The 26,894-nt window shown below is 37.0% G+C and overlaps 2 protein-coding genes across 6 annotated transcripts in view; both read left to right on the top strand.

Moving 5' to 3' along the window:
* LOC309507510 (phosphatidylinositol phosphatase PTPRQ-like) overlaps positions 1–22,851 on the top strand; it is a 57,879-nt gene extending 35,028 nt beyond the window's left edge. For 3 of the 5 annotated variants that reach the window (XM_082181708.1, XM_082181711.1, XM_082181712.1), the window contains 27 exons: positions 722–1,003; positions 7,443–7,754; positions 7,885–8,160; positions 8,572–8,723; positions 8,807–8,948; positions 10,303–10,584; positions 10,722–11,045; positions 12,205–12,323; positions 12,407–12,593; positions 12,670–12,911; positions 13,254–13,320; positions 13,408–13,566; positions 14,131–14,350; positions 14,448–14,521; positions 15,454–15,553; positions 15,672–15,800; positions 15,987–16,031; positions 16,464–16,490; positions 16,776–16,857; positions 17,065–17,155; positions 18,108–18,184; positions 18,299–18,433; positions 18,991–19,116; positions 19,503–19,651; positions 20,257–20,392; positions 20,517–20,640; positions 20,762–22,851. In XM_082181708.1, the coding sequence (XP_082037834.1) occupies positions 722–1,003; positions 7,443–7,754; positions 7,885–8,160; positions 8,572–8,723; positions 8,807–8,948; positions 10,303–10,584; positions 10,722–11,045; positions 12,205–12,323; positions 12,407–12,593; positions 12,670–12,911; positions 13,254–13,320; positions 13,408–13,566; positions 14,131–14,350; positions 14,448–14,521; positions 15,454–15,553; positions 15,672–15,800; positions 15,987–16,031; positions 16,464–16,490; positions 16,776–16,857; positions 17,065–17,155; positions 18,108–18,184; positions 18,299–18,433; positions 18,991–19,116; positions 19,503–19,651; positions 20,257–20,392; positions 20,517–20,640; positions 20,762–20,799 (4,097 nt within the window). In that variant the 3' untranslated portion in view covers positions 20,800–22,851. The remainder of the gene's footprint in view (positions 1–721; positions 1,004–7,442; positions 7,755–7,884; positions 8,161–8,571; positions 8,724–8,806; positions 8,949–10,302; positions 10,585–10,721; positions 11,046–12,204; positions 12,324–12,406; positions 12,594–12,669; positions 12,912–13,253; positions 13,321–13,407; positions 13,567–14,130; positions 14,351–14,447; positions 14,522–15,453; positions 15,554–15,671; positions 15,801–15,986; positions 16,032–16,463; positions 16,491–16,775; positions 16,858–17,064; positions 17,156–18,107; positions 18,185–18,298; positions 18,434–18,990; positions 19,117–19,502; positions 19,652–20,256; positions 20,393–20,516; positions 20,641–20,761) is intronic. The other 2 variants (XM_082181709.1, XM_082181710.1) reach the window with 2 other exon arrangements.
* On the top strand, positions 1,011–6,766 carry LOC309507556 (phosphatidylinositol phosphatase PTPRQ-like). The gene is made up of 4 exons (XM_082181845.1): positions 1,011–1,594; positions 1,684–1,838; positions 2,677–2,822; positions 4,785–6,766. Exons 1-4 carry the CDS (start codon positions 1,467–1,469, stop codon positions 5,058–5,060), a joined length of 705 nt encoding a protein of 234 aa, XP_082037971.1. The 5' UTR covers positions 1,011–1,466; the 3' UTR covers positions 5,061–6,766.
* Positions 22,852–26,894: the final 4,043 nt, after the last annotated feature.

Here is a 26,894-nt window from a genome sequence, read left to right as displayed (position 1 = left end):
CTCTTTGCGTCTCTACTCAGTTTGCATGAGGGTGAATGTAAATCATCAACTCTCATAAATGAAGATGAATGACGTTCGCTGCTTTGTTGCAGCAAGTTGCTGTATGTACACTGTCATTCAAAAGTTTCTGGTCATTAAGACTTTTTTCTGTTAAAGAAATGAATACTTTAGTTCAGCAAGAATACATTAAATTGATCAAAAGTGATAATAAAGAAATGTATAATGTTACAAAAGATTTTTATTTAAAATAAATGCTTTTCTTTTGAACTTTCTGTTTATCAGAGAATCCTGGAAAAAAAATTATCACGGTTTCCACAAAAATATTAAGCAGCACAACTGTTTTCAGCATTGATAATAATAAGAAATATTTCTTGAGCACCAAATCAGAATATTAGCATGATTTCTTGAAGGATCATGTGACACTGAAGACTGGAGACATTATGCTAAATATTTAGCTTTGCATCACAGGTATAAATGACGTTTTAATTTGTTATAACATGTAATGTAATAACATTTCACGATATTACTGATTTTACTGTATTTTTTATCAAATCAACGCAGGCTTGGTGATCATAAGAGACTTTATTCATAAAGCACACGGGTTCTATTGAATATCAGAAATTTGCAGGCTGAATTATATTTCAGACACATTATGGCCAGCTTATTTATTTATCTGTTGTGTAACATTTGCACGAGTGCTGACTTTTCTTGTTTGTTGCAGTGCCTGGCAGCCCACCTTATGATTTGACCTATGAGAGCATCGGATCCAGCGAGGTGAACGTGTCGTGGGTGCCACCGCTTCTCGCAAACGGCATCATCCTGTTCTACAACGTGGAATACTGGAACGCCACGCACAGTCTGAACCAAACCACACATGTGCCTTATGTTGTCCTGTCCAACCTGCGGAAGTATGCGCGTTACCGCATCATCGTGCAGGCTGCCACACAGGTCGGCATGGGCAACCACACGAGCGAGATCCTGAACATCACCACACTGGAGGACGGTGAGTGTTAAGACCCTATTGTGTTTAATTAAGCTATTCTTCCTTTTTAGTGTCAGTCATCAAAGTGAATATGTCTGGATCTGGTGAAAGTATCTGGGTCACATGTAAACATTTCTCCTTTTTACAGCTTTTCGGTGGACGGAAATGGGAGTGTGTTTAACTATTTTTATTTCTCCCAAATACATTTCTGACAGCACTCGGGAGTGTTATGGATCAATTTTGTCTTTAAAGCAGGTTCATCTTTCTACCTCAGGAGTCAGAGGAGCTTACCAACAATGTTTTTGGTTGTTTCTCTGTGTTTGGTTGGTTAGTTGTTCCATTATCAGTTGTCAAGATGGACACATGCGGATAATGCACATGGCATGGGAGACAATGTCTTACATTTACTAACCCCAATCACTATCATGTTTGAGAGTAAAGTAATTTTCCTCGGTTTTGGGTCTATAATAGCTGTTTTTCCTAAATGGCAGTACCCAGTTCCCCTCCAAAATTCCTAATCGCCAGGAAATTGTCAGATACTGAGGTAGAGTTGTCCTGGAAACCTCCCGTGGAGGCCAACTCTGAGATTTTATACTACATAGTGAGAGTGTGGTAAGTCCAGACGATTTAAAATCAGTTTTTACCATAGACCAGACTGCAGTCATACTAGATTGAAACTTACATGTATGTTCGTTTATTAGGAATCTGAGCTCTGAATTTGTGGCCAATGTGACGAATACGTCAGTGGTGGTGAGTGTGGAGGAGCCGGGCCGGTATAATGCTTCCGTTAGCAGCTGGACTCGACTCGGAGACGGAGGGCTACTGATTTACATCACGTTCAATACTGTAGAATCAGGTGAACACAAACACGTTCTGCTCCAAACAACCTAGACAACACTTTTAGATATCATAAGCATAATGTGAAGAGTGCTGCTTTGTGCTTATATGCCAAATGTTTGCCCAAAATCTAAGGCTGCATCACAAGTATCATTGAATAAACTTGTGGGGAAAAAAATATTGGAGATGAGGGAAACATCAGATTTAAATTTGAAAGTGTGGAGTCAGTAAGATTTTTTTAATTTTTTAAAGAAATTAACACTTTTAATCAGCAAGGATGCATTTAACTGATCAAAACTGACAGTAAATATTTTTACATTGTAATAAAATATTTCTATTTAAAAAAAATATATATTTTCTTTTCACAAAACAATTAAACCGCACAACTGTTTTCAGCATTGATATTAATAATAGATATTGATGACTGCTGAAAATTCAGCTTTGCCATCACAGGAATAAATTACTTTTTTAAATATATTCAAATATGCAAATTATATTCAAATAGAAAAGAAAATATATTCAAATAGAAAAGAAAGTTACTTTAAATTGTGATCAAATGATCAAATAAATCCAGCATAAGAGAGTTCTTCCAAAAACATTTGAAAATTTTACAGACCCTGAACTTTTGTACGGTAGTGTTTATTCTGCACTAAAAACATTGAGAGAAAATAGAGCAACATTTAACTTGTTTCAGGGCTTGTCAGTTCAGTCACTTGTAAGGTTTAGTTGCTGCTCTTGAAGATCGCTAGAGAGTGAGGCAGCTCACTAGGTTTGAAAAGGATTCATAATACATAATAATAGCATGAAACAGCATTGCCCCTGTATTCATAATGTTAAATTCTTTTTCTGTTTTGCAGCCCCATCTGACCCTCCACAGAATGTATTATACACACTCCTTACGACCACTACAGTGCTTCTCAGCTGGAGTCCTCCAAAGGAACCCAACGGCATCATCCAATACTACACTATCTACTACACAGACAATTATACAGAGTATACACAGGTATATGCTCTCACACAGATGTGTGTTGATCTTTTTGGAGACACTAAATACTATGTCATATCAAGGTACACCTTGATAATGTGACAAGCTATTAAAATGTCTTTAAAATAAATCCTATAAGTAATTTTGATGGTCTGTAGCACTGGGTAGCTCCGCCTACAGTTAAATCTAATTTAATACAGCTATGTAGTAAGTGACATATAGTGTAAAGTTTGTGGTTGCTTTCTTAATATATATATATATATATATATAAAAACATCTTATGTTTACCAAAAGCTGCATTTATTAGATTGAAAATACAGTGAAAACCGCACATTTTTTCAAATATTATTACAATAAAAATAAATAAAAAAATACATCATCCTGTGATGTTGAGTTGGTGCTCAAGAAACATTTCTTATTAGTATCAGTGTTGAAAATAGTTTCTTAATATTTTTGTGGAAACTGGAAACAAAGATTTTTTTCAGGATTCTTTGATGAACAGAAAATTCAAAAGAACAGCATTTGAATTAGAAATATTTTGTAACATAAATGTCTTTTACTTTTTACTTCCTTGCTGACTTAGTATTTATTAATTGGTCATGGAACATTTTTTTCTGAAATGTTTTGGTTGGACGTTTGTCTGACGTTTTTTAAACGTTATTACTTGTTTCAGAATGTTCAGAGAACATTCAAAATTAACATTCAAAAGTTTTATTATACTTAAAAAAAGAAAAAATTTCTAACCCCAATCTTTCGAATGGCAGAATTTGTTCTGATTGGTTGTTATTGTGTGCTGTCGTGCAGCATTTTCACTTTCAATGTGGACAGAACAAGTATTAGTCACTGGAAACTTGTCGCGCCTGGTTAGTATGGAAGCTTTTTTCCGCTATGGAATAAAACAATTTAAAAGATAATTGTGACTTTTTATCAAAAATGAAAGAAATAAGTAGCAAAATGTTCCATGTGTTTTGGAGATTTACCATTTATTCTTTGAAGTAGCTTGGACTGTAAAAAATACAATGAAATACATGAATAGAATTATTGTAATCATCAATACAATCCCAGATAACAAAAATGTGTTTTAAGAACGTTTTGCTAATGTTCATATTAAGCTTGTGAAAAATTTTTTCTTTGTCATGCGAATGTTAAGAACAGATCATTTTTAAAGAACAGATAACTTTGAACAAACATTCTATTAAAGGTAGGGTAGGCAATGTCGGAGAGGCTAGCAGTAGCAAGCTAGCTTTGAAAGCATGAGATCCCACCCTCCCTTCAGAGCGTCTCCAAAGCCACGCCTCCTTCAAAACACACGAACGCGCAGGTCGCACACAGCCCGAGCAGATTCAGCGAAGTGTCATAAGAGACACCGTTAAGTTACCTCATGTATCAAAGCACATAACATTACAATAATAAGGAACGTAAACAACTTACAGAGCTCTAATTGTACCACCTGACTGCTGCAGCTTCATTTCGGCATTGATCGTGTTTGACATAGAAACTCATAAACGTGAACAGCTCCGGGTAGAATGTCACGGGTTTCCATCTCGTAATTACGGTTACACCTTGGCGTGAACTCAGCATAAGCTCGTTGTTTTGGTTCAGGGGGAACTGTAAAAATTGGCTGCTGTTTGTTGCGGTCTGTCTTCAACTCTATGTGAAGAGAGTTTAAATCAGAATAACAAAAAGTGTTTATGAAAAAAATTGCGTACCCTACCTTTAACATTACTGGAAGAATGTTAATAACTTTGAGAGAACCTCGCCACAAAGTTCTCAGGATGTTCCCTGTTAGCTGGGATTCTATTATTATCTAATACCAGCATTTGTACCATGAAACCAGCACAGCACATTCTGTAAGGGTCGGGGATTCGATCTCCATAAGAATAGCTACATCAATTCAAAATCTCATAAACACATTTCAAACTCGCAATAAAATGCTGATGTCATGCAGTGAATGAGCAGGTTCTCTTTCTCTCACTGTAGAGGGTTCCGGGTTCAGAGCAGTGGCTGGTGTTGTCTGATCTGATGGCTGGACAGGAGTACAGTGTATGGCTGAGTTCCAGCACTTCTGTTGGTGATGGGGGAGTGTTCAGCCCCCGTCTAAACTTCACCACATTAGAGGACGGTCAGTCTCCTCACACACTCAGGGGAGAAGTTCAGCTCTGCACCACTTTTCCAAATGATTATGCTCCAAAAAATCACACTGAAACTCATACACACACACACACACACACAGCACATATTCAGCATGTCTTGTGAAAGGAGATAACTTCCTCCAAGTTGCAAACTTGGGATTGTTGAGCCCTCACCACGAGACGTGTGTGTCTGATCTCAAAGCCTTTTATTTGATGGTCTCCAGACTATCCCAGCTTGCATTTCCTCTCACAGGATTTGTTGAAAAATAGAAAATAGCACATGCTGTTTTTTTCTGCAGTGGCAAGTTTCTGGGTACATTATGTAGCATGTTATATATTTGTCTTCAAAAATATTGTAAATGTGTCAATCTGAATGATCATAAAACTTCTTGTTCGATAGCTATCGGATACTTTTTTTTGCTAAAGCCTTTTTTGTCCTGAGAAAAAGAGCCCAGTAATTTCTAAAGAGATTTCAACAATGTCTCAATATGTGCTCAGATTTGCCAAAATCTACATTATAAGCTCAATATGAACTTTCTCTTCAAGTTTTCCAAATTTAAGCAAATAATAAGAGTTGCTATACAGATATATAAAAGTGTTTTAGCTGTATACTCTCAATGACAACAGTTGTCTATTTGGGGCCAGATTTACTAAACAGGGCAAATTAGCATGAGAGCACAATTCCATAAAACCGCAGATGGGAGTGAAAAGTTCTGAAATTAAAGAACACAGAAGCAGCCGGATCATTTCCATAATGACCAACACAATCTTCCAAGAGCAGCGCAAATTAGCGTCTGGTTTAAGACATGCTTTTTTTGGGCGGTAAATAATGGTGCAATATCATTAAATTGACTAGCTCAAACCTTATTAAATCAAGGTACCTTGCATGATTCATTTAAATACACTCCTCCCATAAATTTTGCGTCTGAAAGTAAAACTCCTACAAATGCATATGCAATAAGATCAGCTGCAGAAATAACCCTGTCCACGCCTTCACAGTGCTCATTTTTCACAGCGTGTCTTTAATAAATCATGACAGTAGTTTTTTTTATCGCCAAAAGAGGGTTTACGCTGGCGCAAGCTGTTAGTAAATCTTGCCCTTTATATCCTGTTAGAAGAAACATTAAGTTGATACTTAACTGAGAACTCCATTCGGTCTCCTGAACTATGAAAGAACAACATTTGAGCATTAAAATGTCCCCCTGCGATACTTAGCAAGTGAATATGTTGACCTAATTTCAATATCTATATGTCAAGGATTTGTGTACGAATCATAATAAATGGTTTTTGTGTGATTTTGGGAAAAATGGTGCAGAGGTGACCTTTTGAAATAGATAAAGGTTTTCTCCCCTGGTGTCTGAGATTTTGAAAAGTGTTCTATATGAATAAATGATGCTATGGTCCTGTTTGGTTCTTTGTGAGTGATTGCATCTGATTGGTTTGCAGTTACTGGAGAATCACCCAGCTTCAGCGGCTCAGTGCAGCCCAAAGCAATATCTCGGACACAGAACATGCTCCAAAAGGATTTTCCTACTAACATAACTTGTCTGTCTTTCTCTGATTATTTCTTCTTTCCTATATCTGTGATCTTTCACCTTGACTCTGAATTTTGCAGGTGCCGCGCAGGAGTTTATTTACCATTTTTAATTTCCACAGACTTACAGATGTGTGTAATGTGAATGCTGAAATTTATGTGTATTTGTGTGTTGTATGCATTCTTGTGTACAATATGAATATTTTAATCTCTGGGTTTAAGAAAAAATATTTATTCTCACTGCTTTTAATCATTACATCGAGTGATTAAATGTTGCAGTGTGCCATTTATTTCTTATAAATTAGTTTATACTGTCATGTCTATGTAAAATTGATAATTTATATAATTACAATGTATTTATTTATTAATTTATTAATTATTATTATTGTTGTTTTTAGGACTTTTATGAGTTTTGAGCTTTGTGGCACTATTTTCTTTACAATTAAGCTCATTCTCATCCCCAAATGTTTCATTACTGCAATGCAAAAATCACCCTTGCATATCATCTTTAAATTAATCAATTACATTTTATTTTACAAATGAACATTACAATTTAAATACCAATTTAATTCGTTATCATTGTTTTTTGCTGTAATGAGACTCTTTTCACATTTCAGTAGGCTATTGAGATTTGGAGAGGAAAATGTGCTTAATCGTGATGATGAGTGTAACGGTGAAAAACCTCTTAACGGTCCTTTTTAACGGCTTAGTTTTCATGTAAAATCATTTTTTTCTTTTGAGGTGAAATATGTCCTAGCATTGGCAGATTTCAAGAGATGAACCCTTATTTTGTCACAAAGACATGTTTCACATTAGATTGGGGAACAAAGCCTCATTCCATTTCTTGATTCCACATTGAAACAACATCTTTTGTTTGGACTGCAATGATTTGTTCCCCATTCTAAAGTGTAACTGTTGGCCATTCATCACATATATTAATTGTATGTCTTCCGCCCCCTTCCCCTGCTGCAGTGCCGAGTGGTCCGGTCGGCAACCTCACCGCTACGATCTATAGCTCTACGGCTGTAGTGATCAGCTGGGACCCTCCTCTGGAGCCCAACGGCAGAGTCTTCTACCAGCTGAGCTTGCAAGAGGCGGGAACGACCCACCCGTCCATCAACCGCACGGTCAACATCACCATCTCCAAGACAACCACAGACACCATCTACCTCTTCACCAAGCTCAGGAAATATTTTCCCTACATCATAAAAGTCACCCCAGCAACCGGTGCGGGATCAGCTGTAAACCACACTGCAACCCTCCAACTTCGAACAGATGAAGATGGTGCTCATCATTTGCTGTATTTTACATGCTCATGTATATAAAGCATGAGGGTTACTTACTGATTGTAAACTCATGATTGTGTTTTTGTGTATACTCATGATTGTGTCTTTGTGTGTCTGTGTTCTGATAGTCCCAAGTTCTCCTCCATTGCCTGGAGCTAGTAGAAATCTCTCCAGCACCTCCATCCATGTGTCGTGGTTCCCCCCAGTGGAGGCCAATGGCGAGATCATAGATTACACTGTAGTTTTACAGGGTCCTGGGGCCGTCAACAGAACCTACACCTCTGAAACGCACCTAATTCTCTCAGAACTCACTCCATTTTCAACTTACAATCTCTCCATCGCTGCGGTTACTCGCCAAGGTGTCGGCCCCTCCGTGATTATTCCACTACATACTGATGAAGCAGGTCAGAGCCATATATTTATTGCTATTCTTTTAACTGATCTGTTAAAATTAAAATCTTTGATTCTTTGCTTTGAAATTTGGAGTTTGTTTAAAATTTGAACATTTAAAACAGATAATTTGAATAGGCTGATGCTTGATCTTTGAAAGTTTAAACTTTTGTTGAACTTTAAATATTGTAGTTTTTGCTTTGGAATTTGTTTGATATTTGACATTTTTATATGAAAATTTTACTTGAAGCCTGATGTTTGATCTTTGGAAATGTAAACTGTTGTAAAACTTGAAATATTTATGTCTTGGCTTTGAAATTTGAATTCTGAACTAAGAAATTTGAATTGCCTACATTGCAAATTCATACAACTACAGTATAAATGTGCAGACTTAAGGTGTCTAATGGGACTATTTGTGTGTCCAGGTCCAATGTCTCCACCACGCAATCTGAGTATTTTTAACCACACTGCGAATTCAGTATGGCTTCACTGGGAACCTAGTCCAGAGCCAAATGGAATAATCCAGCACTACGGATTCAGAATACTCGAACTGAACACATACACTTTCAGATATCAGGTAGTGCATCTATGTACAGTATATGTGTGATTTTGATTTTTCTATGTGTGTAAATTAAACTCACATGCCTCTGTCTACTCAAGAACTCATCAGATGCGTCTACACAAGCAGAACTGAGTGGCTTCAGACCTCATAATTCATATGAAATCAGTGTGTGCACATTCACTAGAGCAGGAAATGGGGATCAGTACAGCCTGCCTGTGATATTTACCACCAATGAATCAGGTAATACTCACTCATACATCCGTCCGTGTCACATGGTCCTTCAGAAAACTTTTTAGGCAACACTTTAGTTTAGGGTCCAATTCTCACTATTAACTAGTTAACATGCATATTACTAGGATTAGTGCAAAGGTCAGACTCCAAATTAACCAATCAAAGAAAATGTAGATGAAAAACCATCAAGTCATGAATAGCTCCATCTATATCAGTTCTGAAAAGATTGACGAAGTCAAGTTACATTACCTGGGCCAAGAAGTTACAGTGGAGCACACCATCAGCTGTGAGCTATCTAGCAGATGGAAATCAGCAGCATTGCGAAGCTTCTCGGCCATCAGCGAGGTTATCACTACCATCAGCGACCCAACCCTGTGAGCCCATCTATTCAATACCACCATACTATACCAGCATTACTATACGGGAGTGAGACATGGTCTCTAACTAGAATAGATTAACAGAAACTCACTGGAACTGAAAGTGCAATGGAGCGAAGAATGCTCAGAGTCACTCGAAGAGACAAGATCACAAATAAATGTTTGCGGGAGATCTCAAGGGTGAAAGATGCGTTCACAGAGGGAAAAAGAAAAGGCACAGATGGGCTGGGCATGTAGCTCGAATAGAGGATGATCGATGGACGCTGAAAGTGACAACGTGGTACCCCTATGAGATTAAGCGACCTCTCAGACACCCGCCAAATCTATGGTCAGATTCCCTAAAGAAGAGTTTTGGCAAAACCTGGATCCCCACAGCAAGAGACAGATGCAGATGGGAGAAATTCTGTGACCTGCATCATGCACAGGAATGATTGATTACAGGCCGAATGAAAGATAACTAGGATATTGGCTGTTTATTAGTTCTTATAAAGCACATACTAATGCCTTATTCTGCATGACCATATTCTACATTCTTTAATCCTACCCATTACCTAAATTTAACAACAACCTTACTAACTATTAATATGCAGTAATACATAGTTAATAGTAAGTGAGAATTTGAACCTAATCTAAAGTGTGACCAAATTTCTTATATCTATGTTGAAAACATTTGTGCCTCTTGATTTTGTAGAAACTGTGTTGCATTTTTTCAGGTTTCTTTGATAAATAGAAAGTTCAAAACAGCATTTATCTGAAATAGAAATCTTGTGGAACATTATAAATGTACTTTACTGTCACTTTTGATCAATTTAATGCATCATTAATTAATATAAGTATTCCTTTTTTTTTTCTTTTTCTTTTAAATGCCAAATGTGAACGACCTTAACCTACGGCATTAGACTGCAAAGTCATTTTTGTTAAAAATTGCATTCTTTATTTTCAAGTGTGTTTTTTATATATTTGTGGTGTCTGTGTGTATGTTGCAGTGTCAGATTCAGTTGGAAATCTGTCCTGCTCTGGATTGGATTGGAATTCAGTGTACATGGAATGGGAGCTTCCGATTCATCCTAACGGAGAGATTCTGCACTACCTCATTCGCTCTGGCGATCTGGAGGAGGAGGCCCATCCTCTCACACTCACATACACAGTGGCGCACACTTTCACTGGCCTGTCGCCTGACGTTTTCTATGTCATCAGCGTGGCTGCAGTTAATTCAGCCGGAATAGGGGAGGAAGCCAACTGCACGGCACACACTCCACCAGAGTCAGGTCTTGTGTCATTTGGTTGCTCATATGTATGATAAAAAAAATAATAAAAAAATGCTAAGTAATTTGGCATGCAACTTGCTCTGCACCATTTATATTACAGACATGATCATGCAGATTATTTCTTTCTCTTCCTGCAGTTCCTGGTCCTCCCCAGTCGCTGACCATAATCGACGTTACCTCTGACAGCGTGTCTCTAAGCTGGAAACGTCCCGTCCATCTTCCTGGTCTTCTGCAGGGTTTTAATGTAGAAATCAAGCAATTGGCAAGAAATTGCGAGCAAAAGGAGCCCGTGGAGTCCTGCGTGGAGATTGAACTTGTGGAGTGGGTTGAAGGACAAACCAGCGGAGTCACACTTTCCCCTCTGCTCAAATATAGAGAGTATCGTATGAGAGTGGTGGCGTTCACCAGGGCTGGGGCCGGAGAACCCTCAGAGTGGATCCACACACAGACTCTCGCAGGAAGTATGTTACACCTTCTCATAAAAAAACTGAATCACAAATGAGATCAATGTTTTCATCTCAAATGTTTCTCCTTGACGACAACATGAGAATTTTGCATGAATCTCCTTCTCAGATGTTTCCCTTGAGAAAAAGATCCCAACAATGTCAGATCTCAAACTCAAAAACTCTTCAGAAACATTTATCATTAAATTCTTTCAAAGCACTAACCGTATTAATTCGGATTCTATAGTCTCACTGTATGTCTGCAATTCTATTATGTCAGGTTTTTGAGGCAAAGTTGATACTTAATTTTGTTCAATTCAAATGATCACATTTTTGTAATTAAGTTTTTCTTATAAACTAAAAATATAGGAATATACAGATACAAATATTATATAAATATATATTTATTGAGAGTTTTATGCATACTATATTTATATAAATGCAATTTTGTAATTACATTTTTAGAACGTGTTTCTAATAAACTAAAATATAAATATGTATATTTATTGATTGATTAATATAAAATATAATTATTTAAATGTAATTTTGCAATTTAATATTTTTTTTTTCAGAATGTGTCTATAGTTTCTAAAAAACAAAAAAATATAAATATATATAAAATGTGTAGAAAAGATATAAAACATTATCTAGAGGTCATACATTATTATTTCTCTTGTTTTCCCAAAATAATTAGCAAGATAACTTGATGTATCAGTATTTTTGTTAATGACTTTTGTTATTTTGAGAAAATTAGAGAAAGTAAGAAAGGAAAGTAATAATGCATGACCTGACCTCTGTGCATGACCTTCCTTGAGTTTGGAATACATCATTTACAGTATCTTTCAATTCTGTTTTGACGCATCTATGAGATTTCCGCAGTATGCAGGTATCTTGTGAATCAGCTACGTTCTCACAGCTTTAGTTTCATACTGAAAATAAATGGACTGTTGTTGAAGCTCTGCCCAATCCATTAACTTTGATTCAAGACATCTCAAGATCAGCATATTTTCCACACATTTTTGAGCATTTCATTTGCAAAGAGCATCATGACTGTGTACACGTGCAGCTTAAAGGGAACCTTCATTTGTGAGCGATAAAATGTTCCTCTGGGTTGTCACATACATATAGCATAACAACAAAATAGCCCCAGCTCTTTATCTCTACCTCTTTACGTTAGACCCTGATGCCCCTCCTGGTGCCATCTCACTGGTTCCTTCTGCCACTGGGTTAAAGATTGAGTGGGACGAACCATTGGTCATCTCAGGGCCCACCTCATACATCATTGACATCACTGCTGTGAGTTCATAAACTTTAGAAATCTTGTTCATCTGTTAACTTTCTGATAGTTTCTACTTCAATTTCTCTTTGTTCTCTTGCAGTTGGACGGCTTGGGATATAACATTAGCTTAGTGCGGTATTCAGAGGAGATCAGGACGGTGGTTGTCGGGAACCTGACTGCATTTACCCTGTACTCTATTACCATCACCGCCTTCACTGGGCAGCTTTCCAACGCTCGCAGAGACGGAAAAGCATCTGAACCCGTACTCGTCAGAACCCTGGAGGATGGTGAGGACGTTTGAGCATGCTTGTTTCTCAGATACTTATTTGCGCTACGTGTGACATTTACGGTTGTGTTTTCCAGAGCCCAAAGATCCTCCCCAAAATTTGTCATTGACGGTCATTCCAGAGGAAGTGACACGTGTATATCTAACATTCTCTCCACCGGATGAGCCGAACGGAAACATCAGTTCCTACCATGTCGCCATCTACCGCAACGGACAACTGGATTTCTACATCAACAGCCTGTCTGTGATCAGCAACCCTAATAACACCATGACGGCCATTATAGATGGACTGAAGGGTGGATTCAATTACAGCATAAGGGTAGGAAACTAAAACCAACTTTGTTGGTGTTTTCATACTTGGTTTGATTGCTTGGTTCAACTCCAGCTTCTTCGCCTGTAAGCACTGCTCTCTTTCTTTTTCATACTGAACTGTGGGACGTTTGCATCATCTAATACCATCTAATATTACCACACCACTAGCGGCAGCTATTTCAAATCGTATCTAAGTAACAACAGAGAATGCAGCACCAAAAATGGAAAGCAATATTTGCATCACTCTTTTTAATCATGTTAGAACTCAAATATTGCTTGCACAAAATGGTACTTGTAGTTGTTTGTTGACTTTCCTAGGCCAAATGCATTTGTTTTCTACTTGTTGCAGATAGCAGCCGTGAACGGAGCAGGTTTAGGCCCAAGTTCTGAGGTTCATGTCACCACCGGTGTGAAAGGTATGAGAAAACATAATACTTGAGTAAATCAGCTGCTCTATTTTGTTGAAGTGACTGTGACTTTAAGATCCTGATGGGTTTATTTAGCACCACCCAAGCCAACAAGGACGCCGCGGGCTGCTCTGAACAATGCTGGTGTCGTCATCGCAACCTCCAAGACCATCACAATCGAGATGCCTGAATGTTTCTTCACTGATGACCATGGACCAATCCAAAGAGTCCAGGTCATAGTTTCTGAACCAGCAGGTATTAAAATCTGACATTTAACACTATATATATATATATATATATATATATATATACATAGATATGTATATATAGATATAGATATATAGATATATAGATATATAGATATAGATATATATATACATACTGTAGCATTATTGGGAAAAACTAATCCAATTCACAATATAGCAATAATGACAACAAGCACAAGAAGCCATGTTTATGAGATTTTTTTTTTAAAGAAACGAATACTTTTATTCAGCAAGGATGCATTAAATTGATCAAAAGTGACAGTAAAGACATTTATAATGTTACAAAAGAGTTTGAATAATTTCAAATAAATGCTGTTTTCAAAAAAACTTTTATTCATCAAATGTATCACGATTTTTTAAAATCTTACCCTTTAGTTTATGTGCTATATATAGCTACACACACAGAGGCGTTGTGTTGTGAACATTAGAGTGTTTGTACAGTACAATATGTTCAACATTTATTTAAAAACAAAACATTTTTTCAATCATATGTGTAGTAAAATGATTTTATTGAAGGGTTTATCGTTAAATTGTTGCTCTAATGTTGATGCAGTGATGGACTACGGTAATCTATCCAACTGGAAGAGTGTTTTCCACCAACCTACCGCTCCGTACCTGACCGACGAGGGCTTCTTGAACCCAGGCTGCTTTAAGAAATCAGAGCGCATGAGCACAAACACTAACACATACACCATAGGAGCAGACGAGGGCTGCCTGTCTGAAGATGCCAAGACTCTTTGCAACGGACCCCTCAAACCCCAAACACATTATGTGTGAGAGACATATGCACACACGACTAAACTGGGTTGTAAATATCCTAATCCAGGAATCTTTTTAACCTGTTCTTTACTGTTTATTTTTGTATTGTAGGTTCAAATTTCGGGCGACAAACATCCGTGGGCAGTACACAGACTCTGAGTACTCAGAGAGGGTCAGAACGGCAGGTATGGACGCAGTTGCTATAAACTAAGAACTACTGATTTCTCACTTACATTTACCCTTTTTCTTCTCCGATTTTCATTCTTTCAGTATTCTGTTGTATATACTTTCAGTTAAAGGGATAGTTCACCCAAAAATGAAAATTCTGTCATTGTTTACCATCGAATGGACTTTTATGATCCTCTTACGGTGCTTTTTTATTTTAGAGCTTGGCAGCCCCAGTCCTTATTCACTTTCATTATTTAAAATATATATAGCTTTCCATGGAAGAAAGAATGTCATACAGATTTGAAGCAGTTTTAGGGTGATTAAATGATGTCACTTCCTCTGATTTTTTATTTTTTGGGCAAACTATTCCTATATATTTCTTTAACTCACTAAACTTTTAGTTTTTATTTATTGCTTATTACTAATTATATTTTCTTTAGTATTGTACTTTTTATTATACACTTTCCCCCCAAACATTTCAAATAGAAATATCGTTATATTGCCTTATGATATTTCTGTTAGCATTTCTCTTATTATTGCTACTTTTATTCATCAAGGATGCATCACATTTATAAAAAGTGACAGTAAAGGCATTTATAATGTTACAAAAGAGTTCCATTTCAAATAAATGATGTTCTTTTGAACTTTCTATTCATTTGTTTCCACAAAAATATTAAGCAGCACAACTGTTTACAACATTGATAATAATAAGAAATGTTTCTTGAGCAGCAAATCAGCATTTTAGAATTTCTGAAGGATCATGTGACACTGAAGACTGGAGTAATGATGCTGAAAATTCAGCTTTGCATCACAGGATTAAATAACATTACAAATATATTAAAGTAGAAAACAGTCATTTTAATTCACTAGATTTTTTATCAAATAAATGTATTGGTATTTGTGAACAAATACTGCTTCTGCTGCATATAAATATTGACTTTGATTTCAGATGACCGTCTGCTAACCAGAAATGAACAGATCATTCTTGGTGTCCTGCTGTCATTTTTCCTGGCATTGTTTTTGATTCTGATTATTTACGGATCTGTGAGGTAAGTTGATTGTTATTGTAAATAGAGGCTCAACAACATACTCAAATAGTATTTCCCAAAAAGCCCCAGTTTTTTCCTGGTTTAACACTAGACTCTCTCTCTCTCTCTCTGATCCCAGGATCCACCGCAGACAGAAGGAAGGTGGGACGTACTCTCCACGCGAGGCTGAGATTATCGAGACAAAGTTCAAGCTGGATCAGCTCATTGCAGTGGCCGACCTGGAGCTCAAAGATGAGAAGATTAACCGGTGAGATATCATACACTGTACATGAGCAGTGGGCTTTAGTTACATGTGGATATATGTGCTTTAATCTGCACTTTCTGACTCACTAATTCCATCATTGACTCACACACTCATTCATTCTTTCACTCATACACTCTCACTAATCCAATCAAACACCAAACACACTTACTCACTATCCTCTGTTCTCAGGTACTCCTCCTTTTTCTTTAGAAGGAAGGAGATTTTTGTCATCCAGTAAGTAGACAGTGATGTTGGTGTTTAGCTGATGCATGACATTACAAGATGTGTTGTATCAGTGTTTTCATTCGTTTTAAATTGAAACGTTTTATTTTCCCAGTTGCATGTTGTGCTGTTAGTTCCTGGCTTTGAATCTGTTTTATTATGAATGACTGTCCCAGAGTAAATGATCTCCCTTGCCATAATTTGTGGCTGTTCGGTTTCATAATCCTGCTCTGCAGCTCTGCTCTGCTTTGTGTGTTTCTGCCTGAAAGATCAATCGGAGTGACTCTCCGATTCGTTTTATGTTTGTGTGTCTTCGTCTAATTAGATCACGTAGTGAACTTCACTCAGATTCATTTCTTATTTATCAATGGATTTGAAAAAGTAACCTAATTTTTTCAGTCCAAGGCCAATTTCATAATAATTCTCTACTGTCTAATGTTCCAGGCTGCTAAGTTACAGGAAATCTCTCAAGTAAGTGAAGGAGACTTTATGGATTGATTGATATATTCCTCATTTCCCTATTTTTTTCTTATTTATTTACTAGTATCATTCAATAAGCAAGTCCCAAAGACTATTACCTGATTATTACCCTTTATCACCTGCTCTTTAGTCTTTTGTGGTTTGTTTAGAGGTCATAAGATACATATTCTGTAGAAATAATGCGTGTTGCTGTGGTAATAATTAAAAAGATGATGATTAGTTATGATTTTGTGGGTATTTTCATGCTCTCTTTATTGCTCTCTAACACATTTGCAGGCCAATCAGTAAGAAATCATTTCTTCAGCATGTGGAAGATCTTTGTGCCAACGACAATGCCAAGTTTCAGGAGGAGTTTGCTGTAAGTTTTAGTGTTAAATGTGTGTGTGTGTGTGTGTAGGTGGGTGAGAGAGAAAGAAAGCCCTAGTGAACTGTAAAATGAGTTTCAGTGACACATCATTCTGATTGGGCACGTAGAGTTATGTGCTCAATGGTGTATGTCTTTTTAGAAAATCTATTCCGTGGTTGATTCATTTTCTTTCTTAACCTTTTCTACGGTGTGTTTCAGGAGTTGCCGAAGTTGCTTCAGGATCTGGCCACTTCAGACGCTGACCTTCCCTGGAATCGCTCCAAAAATCGCTTCACAAACATTAAACCCTGTATGGAAAATGTTGAATTCTGTCATTGTTTAGTAGCTCTTATGTCGTTTCAAACCTGTATGACCTTTTTGTTCTGTGCAAGACAAAAGGAGACGTTTAAGAAAATGTAAACGCTGCAAGTATCCCATAATTAAACAATACAATGATTACATGGTGTCAAGCTCCAAAAAGGACATAAAAGCACCTCAGACGTATCCCATATGACTTTTGTTCTACTCTATCATTCAAAGTTTGGGGTCAGTATGATCTTTTCATTTCACTTAAGCTGACCAAATTTGCTTTTACTTGATGATAAATACAGTAAAACCAGTAATATTGTGAAGTATTATTACAATTTAAAATAACTGTTTATTAATGGAATTTATTCCTGTGATGCAAAGCTTTAGATGGATAGATAGATAGATAGATAGATAGATAGATAGATAGATAGATAGATAGATAGATAGATAGATAGATAGATAGATAGATAGATAGATAGATAGATAGATAGATAGATAGATAGATAGATAGATAGATAGATAGATAACTTTTGCATGGTAGTGTATATAGACTTCTGAAGATATATGGTAGGTTTGCATGAGGAACAGAGCAACATTTTAGCTGTTCTTAGCTGAGAATTTTCAACAAATCTTCTCAACTTTAAATATGTAAATACCAGCTTTTGCAAATAATCATGTCACAGAGTTTTCATGGCTTCAGAAAAATTTGATTGCTGTGAAGTCATATGGACTACTTTTATAGTTCTTTTATAAAGCTTTTTTTTTTTGTCATTTGGGGTGCAATATAATTTATACTATATGGAAAAAAACATCTCCGTTACTCAGAATATTTTGATTTTTGTTCTATGAAAGTCATGCAGGTTCTGATCGACATGAGGGTAAGAACATGCTGACAGAATTTTAATTTTAAAACTTACCAGGCTTTAACACATATTTTAACACGTCTTTTTTAGATAACAATAACCGAGTGAAGTTACTGTCTGAGCCAGGAATGCCGGGGTCTGACTACGTCAATGCCAGCTTCGTCTCTGTAAGCGCTTGAGACCGGCCCACATATCAGCTGTCTCTCCTTTTATACTGCGGCACAACTTTAATTGAATTGGCCAAAACTTCTGTTCTGTTTTGTCTTGTCTCTGTGTCTCAGGGCTATCTGTGTCCTAATGAGTTTATAGCCACTCAGGGTCCTCTGCCTAGCACTGTCGCAGACTTCTGGAGGATGATCTGGGAGACGGGGACCAAAACCATCGTCATGCTCACTCAATGCTTCGAGAAGGGCAGGGTGTGTATGAGTGTTTAAATATAACATACATATATATTATGTAAACAAAAACTTTTATATCAGATGCGATTAATCACGATTAATCGATTTGACGCCACTACTTATTTATTTAATTAATATATAAAACCCATTTTATACAGTGAAAAATATAATTTTGGAAAATGTTTCTCTGGAAAATAATTGCTTTCTTTTAATTTTCTAGCCACCATTACAGTGTTGTTTGATGTATAAACCTTAAGAGAAACTTAAAACCTGTTAATAGATTGAAATTTCCAGTAAGTCTTTAGTAAACATTAATAATATCAGATTTGATTTGATTTTTATTTAAAAAATATATTATTTGTTTATTTTTTGCACAATTTTTACTCTTCAGAGTGTATAATATGTAGTATATATTGTTAATTAATTCAGACTTTTATCCATATTAATACAACTTTTCCTGAAAAGTACTTGGTCAAGTCCATATGAATAATTTGCATCCAAAACACTACATGTGAAGGTTTGAAAGTGATCTGCTGAAATATATGCGTTACAAGTAATGTGGCTGTATGTTTCAGATCCGTTGTCATCAGTACTGGCCAGAGGACAATAAACCCGTCACTGTTTTTGCTGACATCATAATCACTAAACTCACAGAGGACGTGCGCCCTGATTGGACGGTCCGGGCGCTCAGAGTGGAGAGGGTAAAACAATGTGCATCTTTACATTGTCATTTTTATCTTTCAGTTCAACAACTGTCATAGCAGAGCAACAGTTTAAGAGAATCTTGTTGAGCAAGTTAGTCAAAGTTGACAAAATTGCAAGCTGGTTAAATTTACACATCCAGTTAAATGGCATCCAGTTTAATTTAAAGAAAACTCTGTTGCCCCTGGAGTAATGAGGTTTTTTGACACACTTGCTTGTGTTGATTGAGTATTCGGGTCTGTGGATACATACTTGAGTATTTTTGTGGCCTTACTCTGAGTCCTACCAATGCACAGCAACACATACACACATGTGGGTGGTTAGATGGATAATTAGTCCCCAAGGACACATTTAGCCCTTCCTCTCTCTCTCTTTCTCTCTCCAGCATGGCAACTACATGATTGTTCACCATTTCAACTACACCTCATGGCCAGAACACGGCGTTCCGGAGTCCAGCTCCACACTCATCCAGTTTGTCAAAGCGGTCCGCTCCAACAGAGGCCATGAAAACACAACCATCGTTGTCCACTGCAGGTGTGTGCTATCTGACGTCTTGAAGCTTTTCTCTACAGTCTGCTTCCATTTTTATGTTTGAGCTGATTCGGACTGCATGGAGTAAGAGTAAAAGATAAAGCTAATTACAACTTAATTTCTTAATTTTTTCGCAAGTTTCTAGTATTTGCAACTTTATATGTCATAATGTGTCTTTTAGATTTCACAATTTGACTTATAACTACTACTTTATTTCTCATAATTGTCTCTCTTCTTCTGCTTTGTCTCACAATGTGTGTCACAATTTTATTATTTTGAATAATTTTTTATTTTTGTCTTTTCTGTTTTGATTTTTTTTTTCAATTTGTAAATTAGTTTTTGTCATTTTTATAACTTTTCAGTGTCTATATCATTTTTATTCATTTCTTTTATTCATTTTTAGTACACAAAAATTAACTAAATTTAAATAAGAAAATGTTCCTCAGCAACTAGCTGAAATAAAAATAAAAAATGGGGGGGGGGGGGGATTTCAGTTAACTTTTGTTTTATTTCAAGTAAAAAAAAAAAGGTTGACAAAAAGGTTTCATGGTTGTAGTTTAACATGTTTATAGATATTATGTATTAATATCTAATGTGTGTATGTGCAGTGCTGGTGTGGGCAGGACTGGGGTGTTTATAGCCCTGGATCATCTCATTCAGCATTTGAGGGATCATGACTTTGTGGATATATATGGCCTGGTCGCAGAACTGCGCAGTGAGAGGATGTGCATGGTGCAAAACCTGGTAAACCCATTAAAAAACTGACAGATTTCATTTCATCTTGCAAAAGTAGTTGTGTAGACTAGTGTGAGAAGATCATTTTTCAGATATGTTGATATCTGCCTCTCTCTCTATCTCTCTCTCTCAGGCTCAGTACATGTTTCTGCATCAAAGCACTCTGGATCTGCTCTCTGCAAAAGGAAACAGTCAGTCCATTTGGTTTGTAAATTACTCCGCTCTGGAGAAGATGGACTCGCTGGATGCGATGGAGGGTAAAATATATCCTACAATCAATGCCTTGTGCAGTGCGATTAAAGCTGGTGGTTAAAAGATCTCTGTCATTCTTTTGTCTCGTCTTGATGGAACCGTATTTTGTCACCTTTGTTCTCTCAGGTGATGTAGAATTGGAGTGGGAAGAGACGACAATGTAAAAGGGACACTTGCGTTCTGTCACTTTGTTGGTTGTGAAGGAGACATGGAGACTCGTGAAATCCATACACAGATGCTGGGACTTTGGAGCTTGGGGCCAAACACTGAGCAAAGGATAAAACGAGGAATAGAAGTGATTCAGAAGCAAACTCAAATATTCTCGCCTAAATGGATTGACTCTGGCTCACAATCTCTCATTTACATCCAGGAGACACTCTCATCCATCAAAGATTTTTTCTTGTCCAGTTCTTGTCCAACTTCTGTAATTATTTTATCTCTACCTACTGTAGAATATAGGCACTACCTACTTCAACAAAATGGAATCAAAATGGATCAAACTTCAAAATGATGTGTTCTGGAGAAAGTACAAATATTCAGCAGACAGGAGGAAGAAACTAGTTTTTTTTTTTTTTATGTCCTGTAGTCAGATGTATTATTAAATGCAATTATTAAGGATGAGAGTCATTAAGAATTTATTGATACTGGTTCCAAAACGATGATTCTTTTGGTCATTTTTTTGGTCAGATTATTTCAGCAGAAGAGTCTTTTTATTCACATAGAACATGAACAAATGCCTCCTTTTATTCTTCCTTACTCCAAGAATGAAAACTATAATGTTCACACGTCCACATCAACGGACAATAACTTTGCTTATTAGCGCGCTCCAGATCCGTTCTGTGAACATAACTCGTCCCAAATCCGGCCCACATCTGGTGCACGTGGATTCCACATGTGGGTCGGATCTGGGCCGACACTTTGTTGCTGTCTGGGTAACGTGCGCTTTAAAGTCGTATAGATTTTGAATATCTGTTGATGTTTTATCGTTCATCAGCTGGAAAAGTTGCCCTGAAAGACTATTTTACTAAAACTATTTTTGCGTCCACATCAACGGACAATGGCGTTTAATATAAGTTTGAGATAAAGCCTATTTACTGCACTTGATTTGCGTTCTTTGAAGCTAATCGCAGCGCGCGCTTTACTGTGTGGTTGATTTTGATTGGCTGTCAATATTTTACGTTCAACGTAACGTGAACGTCGTGATCCCAACAATGCCATTCCACCGCGTTGTTATCGTTATAGTTGTGGTTATAGTTACCGTTCTTGGCGTGAATTGGACATTAGTCTAGATAGTTTGAGAGGCCTGACATGAATGATATTTACCCACAATGGGGGGAAAACTGCACTTGTTGTTTTATACGAAAGTTGTGTCGTGTATGTCTGACTAAAGTTTTTCTAATCAATAACTGTGAAGTTTGAAAGAAATATCTTTCACACAGCATCTCTTCACTATCATCTCTGAAGTTGTGAACAATGGTGCTTTTTAGTTATTAATTCAGTTGGAATCCTTTTTTTACAATCTACTTTCTGTTAACTTATCCTGAAGCTGGGCCATAGTAAGGTAATGTTAACTTTATTTGTTCATTCTTTTGTAAATAACAACTTGATAGGCTAAGTCATTAATTTTTCTTTTATTGCTCCATTTGTTCATGTTTGTTATGAACTGCTCTGAGACACAAAGGTTGAGGATCCAAATGTAGTTTATTTGAGTAATCCAGAATCGGTATCAAACACAGGCAAAGAGTCAAGCACAGGAAGGCAGTCCAAACAAACAGGCAGGGGTCGGAGGCAAAAAGGGAATCCAAGAAACAATGAAACCAGGGAGAATGCTCAGAAATGCAGTATAAACACTAAACAAGACTTCGCAGATAATGAATGAGAAAACTAGGCTTATATGGGGTGAGCTAAACAAGATGAGACACAGGTGAATGTGATAATGGATGAAGAGTCCGGGCAGTGAGTTATGGGAAATGTAGTTTGTGGGGAATGACAATATGGGCACTCCAGCTGGTGACCATTACAATGTTACACAGGTAGGCTACTGAGAGCAAACCAACATTTGCTATCACAAAATTGTAAAGCTCTTTCAGAAGTTATCTTTCTTATGCATAAATTATTATCAAGCCAAATGAGTGTCAGGAGATGAATTTGTTGTGTGTGTATTTGGAAATCAACAGTATTTGTGTTTTGAAATAAATATATATTTTTCTTCTGAAGATCAGTGCAGATATTTTTTACTCCTGATTGTTCAATTTTGATCTGTTCTCCACACAAAGCTGTCATATAACACCAGAATATAGTGCTTTTAAGATATTTTTATTTTATTTTATCTCTTCTTCTTCTTCTCTTTTCTAATTTCTTTTTTGTATACTGAAAAGATGGAGCTCGACTTTTGTCAAAAATTCACCTTTTGTGATGAACGGATGAACGAGTGACACAAGAGCGAGTAAATTAAATCTTTTTTAAATGGGGACAGTAATGGAAATTTTCTGGTGTTGATGTATTTAAAAAAAAAAAATATATATATATATTATCTAAAGGTATCCAAAATATCTGATTGTTGAAATTATTTCAGGAGCTCAATTTCATAGACATCCCAGAGTGCAAGGACTGTCATTCTCTGTATGGTTGCTTTGAAGAGTGAGAGAGTGTGTCCAGTGTGAAAGCAGCAATTCAGGACCCTGGACAGCAGCACTAAAGCTTACTGTCGAAACAAAGGGAGGACGCTGGGAGAACACAAGGTCCTACTTGAGAGGACGGTTCAGGACAGGTATTGGGGGTAGGCCTACAATAAAACAATAAGCCATTAGAGGTGCATTGTTTAACAAATAATCAGAAAAACAATCTGTAATTACTGAACTGATATGAAAGCACAGGTGTACATTATCTACTATTTTACATTTCTTAACTTTGAGTAAGAAAGTACTATTGTTCATAAGTTTGGGGTCAGTAAGATATTTTAATGTTTTTTTTTAAAGAAGTCACTCATGCTTACCAAGGCTGCATTTATTTTATGATAATTAATAGGGAAAAAACACAAACAGTAGTATTGTGAAATATTGTTACATTTTAAATAACTGTTTTCTATTTGATTATATTTTAAAATGTAATTTATTCCTGTGATGCAAACAGCATCATTACTCCAGTCTTCAGTGTCACATGATCCTTCAGAAATCATTCTAAAATACTGATTTGATCCTCAAGAAACATTTCTTATTATTATCAGTGTTGAAAACAGTGGTTTGAAACTGAAAGATTTTTGGTATTCTTTGATGAAAAGAGGAGAACAGAACATCATTGATTTATAAATAGAAATCTCTTGTAACAATATTTAGTCTTTACTGTAACTTTTGATCAATTTAATATGCATCCTTGCTGGACTGGATTCTTGGTATTAATTTATTTAAAAACTAACCCAAAACTTTTGAATGGTAGTGTATGTGGTTACAGTTATGTAAATTGCTATTTATATTAAAATTATTATAAATTATATAAATGTAATGGGGTTTAAGCACAACAACTTTTGTATAGAGAGCCTAAGTCCCGATCCCCTCCGCTTCCGGCTCATGGGACCTTATCCGATTGTTAAGTCTGACGTCACGCGTGACGTTTAGCCTTTTCCGGGTCCGAGCGCTCCTCGCGTCCAGAAATAACAATGGTGGAACCATAGACAGTATAAGAAAGGGTGGAACCTGTAAATTTATTTACGACCACGTCCTTCTTAGTGAGGCACCCTTGGCGGTCAAAAAGGGTTTAAATTCCTTTAACACCAACAGAGTGGTTAGTGTAGCTCATCATTAATTAAGGGTAGAGTCCAGGCATCAATGAAAAAGAAGATTTACGAGGTTGAAGTGAGTTAGCTCGGGACACGGGACACAGCACTGCGGCATTGTAAAAACACTCAATAATAACCAAAACACTAGCGAAAGCGGTAGGTAGGTAGAGAGGACCTGGACTTTGGACCCGGAAAGAGTATTATCGGAGAGTGGTTACGTCACGACTTAACAACCGAATTTCGGCGAGAGACAACTTATCTTTTTATTCCGTCTGAACTGTGCCCTGAATTACACAAATGATGTTTGTCAATTTAAAAGATAATTATGAAAGTCAAGAAAGTCGCTCAATGAAATACATCTCTCGTCTCGCACTATGTAGGCTACGTCACAAGATCCGTTGCTCTTATAGGCTACATGTGTGCAGTCTGGTACAAAACACTCAGGCATGACGTTGTAACGTTACGATTTATTATAACGTAAGACTATAGAAAAAATGACAGACGTTAGCTTCAGTAAAGTTAGCTTCATTCATTGAGAGAAAAGGTATGACGTCACGTGCGCCTTTTGGGTTTGTATAGTCTTTGTAATTACGTATTTCCACAGTCTTATACCTCAACAGTTTTACATCAAACTGCGACTTTCTTGACTTTAAAATGTATCTTTTAAATAGACAAACATCATATGTGTAATTCAGGGCACAATTCAAACGAGATAAAAATATTTGTTGTCTCTCGCCATTGCTAGCCTACCATACAATATTTTTCCGAAATAAGGTCCCATGCATAGACAGTAAAAGAAATGGACACAGCGACCCCATTGGATTCAACGGAGAAAAGTGAAGTCAATTAGAAGCACTCACTTCCAGATGGCTTAGCGTACTGCGCAGCCTCAAACTGAGCTTGACCATAGATATCCATGATATCTATGAGCTTGACGACGTAGATGTGACGTGAGCAACCCGTCTATCTACTAGTAGCTGTGCCAAGAGAAATCTGAATCATTCCCTTCCGAAACTTGCAGAGACGGAGAGTGTGAGTAGGAGGTGTCCATGAGCTAGGAGGAGGAGCAACTTTTGCTAAGTATTCTGATTCATTATTTTGTCATTTTGCCTCCACGTCCCCCCGATTGCGCATGAGCTTCTCCTCCTGTCCATATGGTAATCTCTCTACTGTGCGACAGAGAGTCGCGTGGTTATGACGCAATCGTTAGCCTATTTTTACAAAAACTGCTTCTACAGGGCCAAACGTAAGATACAAGGTAATGGAGCCTTTTATACATTTTCGTGTTTCTTTAGAAATAAATAATGGAAAAATTTAGTCTTTAAACACCTCAGATGTAAAGTTATTCGCTGTCAAAGTGACGCCAAAATGAATGGGAGTCAATGGGATGCTAACAGCAGGTGATGGTCTGCTAATCAATGGCGGCGCCTGGGGAAGCTTCAATTTTTTCCAAATGATTGCCCCCCTGGTCCCATGGTGGTCCACCGGAAGGGGAGGGACTTAGGCTCTCTATTCTGTAACAGGTTAAATCACTTCCGGTTCAGGTCGTTAAAGCTGCAGTCCGCAGTTTTTCCTCTTTGTCGCCATCTCTGTTCGAAATCTGCAATTGCAGTTATTCGCGGAATTATCAACTTTACGTGGGTTGTGCCTCGGCACGACACAGTGCGGATGAATCCAATGTTTTGAGGAGGATGTGCGGCTGTCAGTCACCGCGCAGGTGTGGATACTGTCATTCGCAATCACAGATCCTACTTTTTGGAAATATGAACAACATAAGAATTTTCACCGGAAAATGTCGTCTAAACAAAAAAGTAACATCCACTTTTGTTCTGACCAACTAAGGGGAAAAAAGCATTGCAGTAAATCGCGCTGATTAAATCTAACGATCGCTTATCATATCACGTAAAACCGCACAAATTATACTTTGTTCTCAAATTGTTAATGTTAACAACATCAGCATTGTGTGACTACATTTAATGCCCTTCCGATATTTATCCTTGTTTTCGCATGGGCCGGTTGCAGTCTCTTTATTTCTGTAGCCACTCCGAAGTCCGAAGTCTTTTGCGTTTTACAATGGGTGAATCTCCAGTTGTCACTGGTGATTGTTGTTTGAACAACAACTGGATCCGCCATCAAATTGATGTTTAATTATATCAAGTGCTGTGAGAAAAGGCTATAAATCTCCACCTCCAACATCCTCACACGCAATATAGCCTACTAGCCGAGACTCCTTCTTTATGTGTACAGATGTCCACCAGTAACACTGGAATTAAAAACATTATTACAAGCTTACCATTTTGAATCGAGCTACGGCAAGCAGATAGTTTTGAACACTGGCTGGTTATGTACTTGCTCAAAAAATTATTTTGGATAATTTTAAAACCAAAAAAGCTACGGACTGCAGCTTTAAATATAGAGCAGATGTCTTCAAAGAAACGAGCAAAGATAAGCATAACCGATGTCTATCGCATATGCGGGTTGATG

This window comes from Leuciscus leuciscus (assembly GCF_965113295.1).
Source record: "Leuciscus leuciscus genome assembly, chromosome: 10".
Taxonomy (NCBI): Eukaryota; Metazoa; Chordata; class Actinopteri; order Cypriniformes; family Leuciscidae; genus Leuciscus; species Leuciscus leuciscus.
This window is presented reverse-complemented; position numbering and strand designations above follow the sequence as displayed.